At 45.4% G+C, this 7,708-nt stretch overlaps 1 protein-coding gene across 1 annotated transcript in view; it reads right to left on the bottom strand.

Annotated features, from left to right (window-relative positions):
* Positions 1–7,708, bottom strand: part of LOC121448061 (steroid receptor associated and regulated protein) — a 12,418-nt gene continuing 4,710 nt past the window's right edge. Inside the window, exon 2 of the mRNA XM_041651682.1 lies at positions 1–710. Coding sequence (XP_041507616.1) covers positions 280–708 — 429 coding nt within the window. The 5' untranslated portion in view covers positions 709–710 and the 3' untranslated portion in view covers positions 1–279. The remainder of the gene's footprint in view (positions 711–7,708) is intronic.

Raw genomic sequence — 7,708 nt, 5'->3', positions numbered from 1 at the left:
CTCAAAACATTTATTTATTTGGTCACTTGCTCAACCCTCTCCCTTCCCTAGCGGCAGGAAGGCCGTGACGTCATCGGCAGCATCCTGTAGGGGAAGTAGAAGGTGCTTCGTTGGTACCATGCCTGGCCTTAGCTGAGAGCCTGGCAGAGGATGGGGAAGAGGACAGAGACGTGACTGGCTCTTACATCCTTCAACACATCCAGGATGCCTTCCTGGGCTCAGACTCCAAAGACTACTTGCATTCCCAGGCTCTCCCCCACCCCCACAGATCTGGCCAAACTACTCAGCCTGCCCACAGACACAGGAAGAGAGCGCTTGGAGTGAGCATTTAACTGTGTCCCAAGCTGCGTGCCTTTCAGTAGCTCCAGGCTTCAAGAAGCTCCTTTGGGCTTGAGGATCGTCCTGGGGACTCGGCGGACTGGCAGGGAGGGAAGCTGGAGCCGGGAGACCTCTGTCGGATGGCACGGTATCCTTGGTCCCGGCAAGAGGCCTGCAACTGAGCGGAAAGTCTTGAGTCCCACGCAGCGTGTTTTCTCCACAGAACATAACAAAAATCTTCATGGGCGGAGTGACACGTCCCTGGCTGGGTCTTGATGCTTGGTGTGGCACTGGGGGTGCCGCCAGGGAGACTTGCCTTCCAGTGGCACAGTCAATAACGACAGTGAGGTGAGCTGTGGGGACAGCCTTTTGGGGGCCCGCCGGCTGCATAGCTAAAAGGAAGGGAGAGGCCAGAAGTTTGGGTTAGCATAGTCAACTAAGTTGATTGCCTTGTTGATTTTGTGTGTAGACACACATGAGCCATGTTCTGCATGTGGAGGTCGGAGGACAACTCATGGAGTCTGTTCTTCGTTCTACAGCGTGGGTCTAGGGAATTGGACTCAGGTCAGACTTGGCAGCAAGCGTCTTTACCCACTCGGTACTCTCGCTGGCCCATTACCTAATACCTAAGTTTAAACTGTTTTCCCTGTCTCACCTGTTTGTGGGAACCTCATGCGTAGCCCCTGGGCATATCTTGCTCACATGGCCCAGGGAGTATCTTTACACAGCATTTGCAGGGGTGGGCTGTGGGCTGGGGAGACGACCCGAGTGGTCATATACTTTCTACACAAGCATGAGCCTAGACTCATGTCACATACAGAGAGAGAAAGAGAGAGAGAGAGAGAGAGAGAGAGAGAGAGAGAGAAAGAGAGAGAGAGAGAGTCTGTGTATCCTGGGACTTGTTCTGTAGACCAGCCTGGCCTCAGACTCTCAGAGATCCACCTGCCTCTGCCTCCCAGGTGCTGGGACTAAAGGTGTGCACCATCACGGTGCACAAAACCACTCCCCCTCAACACACAGACACAACTAAGTTAGGGAGACGGCTCAGAAGGCGAAATCGCTTACTGTGGCCTGACAACCCATGTGATCTCATCTGACAGTAGAATAAGACCAGCTCCGAAGCTGCTCTCTGACACCCTGCAAATAGTACCCCAGCTCTCTTCCCTACCTGGTGGGCCTACCTATCTTGGCCAGGTTCAGAGGACACGTATGCTCTGTTTATTGGTTGGTACAGGGCTGTGTGAAGTCCACACACCCCCAGTCATCAGCCCCACGCCTGCCACTCCTCCTCAGCTGGCCTTTTCCCTGGTGCTGAGAAGCCCTGTGCCACATCTTACCATAGCTCATCTCCAGGCTAGACTCCTTGAGGCTGGCTCCCCGGTCCTGGGGCTCTGTTGAGGAAACCCTGCTGCCACAGTCTGAGGCTGTCCTTGGATGTGTCTTCCCTCCACCCTGGGACCAAACCTTTCAGAGTTACGAGGGAGCCTCAGAACTGGCTCTAGGGGACTTGGTTGATCTGAAAGTTTGTATCAACAAATTGCTGGGTGTGGGAGAGGCAGGTTTCTCTATCTTTTTCCAATCTAACTGCTTCCTGACCTGGGATAGTTCTCTGGAAGTTTCCCAGTCAGGCCTCACTCCCCACCCCACCCCAATTCCAGCCATTAGCTGACCACTTCGGCTTCTTATTTATTATTTTTATTTGGTGGAAGGGCAGGGTTTCAATGTGCAGCTAGCTGTCCTTGAACTTCTTATTTTCTGGCCGCAGCCTCCCAGTGATGGAATGACTGGCTAGGGCCACCATCCCTAGGGCTATGTATGGTATGTCACACAGTCACACAAAAAGCACAGCTTTCATCTTAAAGGGAACAAGGGTTTATTCTGAAGCCATTTTGAGTGACCATGTTCTGCGAACACAGATTTAGGTTACCTTGAATTCCACATTCCAACACAGAAGCAGTTTCATGAAGTTTGTAGAGCTTCAGAGACCAGAAAGTCATAAACTAAGACAAGTTCAAAATACATTGGTGGGGCCGGGCCGTGGTGGCGCACGCCTTTAATCACGGCACTTGGGAGGTAGAGATAGGTGGATCTCTGAGTTCGAGCCAGCCTGGTTTACAAAAGCTAGTTCCAGGACAGGAACCAAAAGCTATAGAGAAACCCTGTCTCAACAAACCAAAAACAAACAAAACAAAACAAAACAAAAAATTGGTAGGTGCATTGTCGGGGGGGTGGGGGAGAAGCTTTTCTGAAGGCTCGAGATGCTATATCTGATGATGCTTATTTTGGATTGGTGGGAGCCAGTGGTCTGCTAAGTCAATAGATTCTAAAAGGGCTTTACCTATCGCCATAGAATGTTAGTTCCAACACAGGGGGAAGGCGGGGATGGCTGTTCCAGAGGGCCACAACTGAGCCCCTGATAAGGTGATTAGCCCCTGGGCCCACACATTCCAATCCTGTCACAGTGTTGAAACTCTAACCCACCAGGCTCTGCACACAGAATCTTTCCAGGAGTTTTCACTCACGGGTCCTCCTGTTGGCCAGCTATGACGTTCTGTTCATTCAGGACTACACAGTCTATTAACTATTACAAGGTCCTTCTTAGGTAGGAAGCACATTCCTAGCTTCAGGTAGGTGAGGCTCAGTCGTGGGCAGGACTGCAGTCTTCAGGAGACAGGAATTCCTGATAAAGGTCATTAAAGAAGAAACTCCTACAGGGTGGAGGTGGTACACTCCTTTAATCCCAGCACTTGGGAGGAAGAGGCGGGCAGAGATCTGGAGTTTGAGGCTAGCCTGGTCTACAGAGCAAGCTCCAGGATAAGAAAGTAAGCCTCTGTATCAGAAGTGTTTGCCGTTATGAGCTATGTATGAATTGTTTTCTACACCTTCTGTAGCTGGCATGTGACATAGGTTGTTATACTGTGATGCACGATTAATAGAAGCTCAGAGAGAGAAATTGGGGTTCAACCTGAAGGTCAGAAAAGCAAAACAGCCAATCACTGGCTACTACCTCTACCTCAGTCCAAAATGGCGATCCTACCTAAAATAACCAAAATTTACGAGACTGACTATATAGTTCCCCTGTATTTACAGTTGTTTGCATTCTATGAACTATTTTACACACACACATGCACACACATAAGCGTATATTACTTTTCTATTCTTTCGAGACAGGGTTTCTCTGTGTAGCCCTTGTGTTATTTCTTTATCTAACAGACCAATGTTTATAAGGAAATTTAAATATTTGTCCAGCAGAACCATGTTTACAATCACTATGTAATTTAGCTGGACTATAGGCATCATTCTTTCAGCGGATTTTGTACACTTAAGGCAAGGACTATCTGAAAAGCAAAGGCTTTGTCTAACAAGAAAATATACTTAATTATAGGTTTTTCGAGACAGGGTTTCTCTGTAGCTTTGGTGTCTGTCCTGGAACTAGCTCTTGTAGACCAGGCTGGCCTCGAACTCCCAGAGATCCACCTACCTCTGCCTCCCGAGTGCTGGGATTAAAGGCGTGCGCCACCACCGCCCGGCTTAATTATAGGTTTTTAAATGTTCATTTAGCAAGAAAAAATCAGTACTTAAGGAAATACTGTGATAGAAATTTAAACAATTTTTGTTTGTTTTTTGCTTTGTTTTTGTTGTTTTGGTTTTGGTTTTTTTGAGACAGGGTTTTTGTGTAACTTTGGAGCCTGACCTGGAGCTCCCTCCATAGACCAGGCTGGCCTTGAACTCACAGAGATCTGCCTATCTCTGCCTCCTGGGTGTTAGGATTAAAGGTGTGTGCCACCGCAACCCGACAAATTTAAACAATTTATTTATTTTATTATTTATTTATTTATTTATTTTTTTGTTTTTTGAGACAGGGTTTCTCTGTGGCTTTGGAGCCTGTCCTGGAACTAGCTCTGTAGACCAGGCTGGTCTTGAACTCAAAGAGATCCGCCTGCCTCTGCCTCCCGAATGCTGGGATTAAAGGCGTGCGCCACCGTCGCCCGGCAAATTTAAACAATTTTATCTCAGGATACTGAATTAATTAAAAAAAATATGTACTTTATATTTTAGTTACAGATATAGCTATCTTTAATACCATTCATAACATTTTAATCTTAACATTATTAACATTATTTAGGAATTTAGCAATCAATTTCAAAGAGGTAATTTTAATAATTTTTTTTTTTCGAGACAAGGTTTCTCTGTGGCTTTGGAGCCTGTCCTGGAACTAGCTCTTGTAGACCAGGCTGGCCTCGAACTCACAGAGATTCGCCTGCCTCTGCCCCCCAAGTGCTAGGATTAAAGGTGTGTGCCACCACCGCCTGGCCAAAGGTAATTTTAAACAAAAGCTCAAGAGGCTGTGAAATGATCCATATGAAATAGTTATTGAGCCGGGCGGTGGTGGCATGATTTCACAGGCATGATTCCAGTTTGGATTGCCACCATCTTTGGGCAGTCGTGTGTCTGGCAGCTAGGGTTAGGGAAGGAAGATGGACGTCATGTGATTTCACTGCCATCACCTTGATTAAAGGTGACCGTGGGGAGTGTGCCTACCAAAGAGGCAAAAATGGGTCTCCAAGATACTTTGATTGGGATGGATTTTTTTTTTGTTTTTTTTTTTGTTTTTCGAGACAGGGTTTCTCTGTGGCTTTGGAGCCTGTCCTGGAACTAGCTCTGTAGACCAGACTGGTCTCGAACTCACAGAGATCCGCCTACCTCTGCCTCCCGAGTGCTGGGATTAAAGGCGTGCGCCACCATCGCCCGGCTTGGGATGGATTTTTATATGAAATTCCTGTCCTGTCATGAAAACAAGGTTTGTGAAAGATAGGATTTAAAAACAATGCTTGTTAATAACATGAAAGCTGCACCTCCCTGCATTCATATGCAATAATGTACCTTGCGCTGACCTTAACTTTTTAAGATTCACCCAGCTGACAATGGTTTTAAAGACATGAAGGAATCGTGGGGAACAGCTGAGGTCTGCAAAAGTATGGCAGGGCTAGAGTTCGTGAAGAGCCCAATGGTGTTCACGAGCAGTTTTAGAAATGCTAGCCCTATGTTATAAGCATCATAAGCACCAGCCACAACGAAATGGAGCAGGCTGGGGAACTAGAAGGCAGGCTATGTATATGCTCTCAAGGGTGGGGTCACAGATGCTTTAAGTCTCTCCAGAAAACCTAAAGGATTTTGAATGAATCCCAGATCTTGAGCTTTGAATTGTTTCCACTATTGGAGCTTGGCTTTACGTTATGCAGATTGTGACTGTGCCCTATATCGTCTTTCTTAAAGTTAAAAAAGGTACTTTATTTTCGATATTGTAAAAATACACAGGAGAGAATTTAACTTCTTTAAGAGAAAACTTTAGAGTTTTACAGAAAATTTAAAAGCCAGGTTTTTTTTTTTTTTTGTTTTCCAAGACAAGGTTTCTCAGTAGCCTTAGAACCTCTCCTCAAACTGGGTCTTGTAGACCAGGCTGGCCTTGAACTCACAGAGATCCACCTGCCTCTGCCTCCCAAATGCTGGGATTCCAGGGTGCCACCACCAGGCAGGACAGATATTTCTTTAAGAAACAGTTTTTTAAAAATATACTTATATTTATAAGGCTATGGCACATTTTAAGTTTATGGAATGCTTTGTATTGTTAATATTTGAGCTTAAAAATAAATAAAAGAGTCAAGAGGTTTGTTGCTTTGTTGACTTGGAGTTTTTTAAATGCTGATGAACAAAAGGCAGCTGCTGAAAGACATTGGATTGTGGAAGGAACTGCTGAATTAACCCAGCCTATGTACTTTAGGGATGTCTTGGCTTCAGAATGGAAGTTGGGAAATGTATTGCATTGGAGGAAAGGTTATGCTTTTGTTTTCATAGGAAATGAAAAGCTATGGATTCCTTCACAACTAATAAAGATCAGATTTGACATGGGGAGACCTCCTGAAGATCTTGGGTGCAGACATGAGGGAGGCAGCCAGGAAAGACTACAGGACAGGTGACATGTATGCTGATCCCTCTACATGGGAACAGCTCTGAGACTGGATAAGACGCAAAAAAAAATCTTGTTGGCTACAGAATCCTCATAACGGTTTGGTTATACAGTCCAAACGGACTTATAAAGTCGACAGATGCCTTTTGTCTGCTCAAACATAAAACAAATCATCTTTAGCTGACTTGTGTATAGCACACATTCCATATATTTCAGATATGTATGTTACCTTTAAAAGTTGGTATGTTTACCAGGGGTGGTGGTAGCGGCACATTAATCCCAGCACTTGGGAGGCAGAGACAGGCAGATCTTTGTGAGTTCAAGGCCAGCATGGTCTACAACAGAGCGAGTTCCAGGACAGGCTCTGAAGTAGAGAGAAATTATGTCTCAAAGAAAAAAAATAAAACAAAAAAGGTTTGTATGAGCCGGGCGATGGTAGCGCACGCCTTTAATCCCAGCACTCGGGAGGCAGAGGCAGGCGGATCTCTGTGAGTTCGAGACCAGCCTGGTCTACAGAGCTAGTTTCAGGACAGGCTCCAAAACCACAGAGAAACCCTGTCTCGAAAAACCAAAAAAAAAAAAAAAGGTTTGTATGTATTCAGAACAAAAGGACCAGGCATGAGTAAAGACCAGGCAATCAGAGCACAGGTTTTCCAGCCTCTCAGAATGCCTCAGTTACTGTTTCCTCAAAATTCTGCATCCGGAACAACTTCAAAGGTGCTAACTGAGGTGGTCCAGCCTCACAGACTACTCCAGCCAAGACTTCAGCTAAGCTCCACACTTTCCCATCACACAGAGACTGAAAAAAATCATACAGCTAGCTCTTGACTATTATTCCAATGTCCTAAGGGTCCCCTAGAGATGCTGTCACCCCGAGACAACAGGAAGCCGTCTAGAGAACACAATGCCCACATCCCCAAGAGGTGGGTGGTTTCTGTTCATTTGGTGAATGTTTGCAATGGTTTAAGAGGAGTTGTTTGCAAGTTGTTATTGGTCATGGTCAGGGAAGAAGCTAAACAAAGGAGGTAGATTTAGGGATCTTTTTCAAAAATAAGAGAGAGAATAAAGGAAAGGATATATTATTACATCGACTTTTAAAATAAAAATTACAGGATAAAAAGGTAGATTATTGACTCTACTTTTTTTTGTTTTTTGGTTTTTCGAGACAGGGTTTCTCTGTGGCTTTGGTTCCTGTCCTGGAACTAGCTCTGTAGACCAGGCTGGCCTCGAACTCACAGAGATCCGCCTGCCTCTGCCTCCTGAGTGCTGGGATTAAAGGCATGCGCCACCACCGCCCGGCTTGACTCTACTTTTAAACTAAAAAAAAAACTTAAAAAAACTACTAGTCTCAAATATTTCACATTGGTATGGATTTTTGTATATTGATACACATTTAAGGTTATTTTTGTTAGACTAAATATA

Source organism: Microtus oregoni, unplaced genomic scaffold, assembly GCF_018167655.1.
Source record: "Microtus oregoni isolate MIOR12 unplaced genomic scaffold, Mior012 000005F_ref0000423, whole genome shotgun sequence".
Lineage (NCBI taxonomy): Eukaryota > Metazoa > Chordata > Mammalia > Rodentia > Cricetidae > Microtus > Microtus oregoni.
Note: the sequence above shows the minus strand (reverse complement) of the source record. Positions and strands in the feature narration are given on the sequence as shown.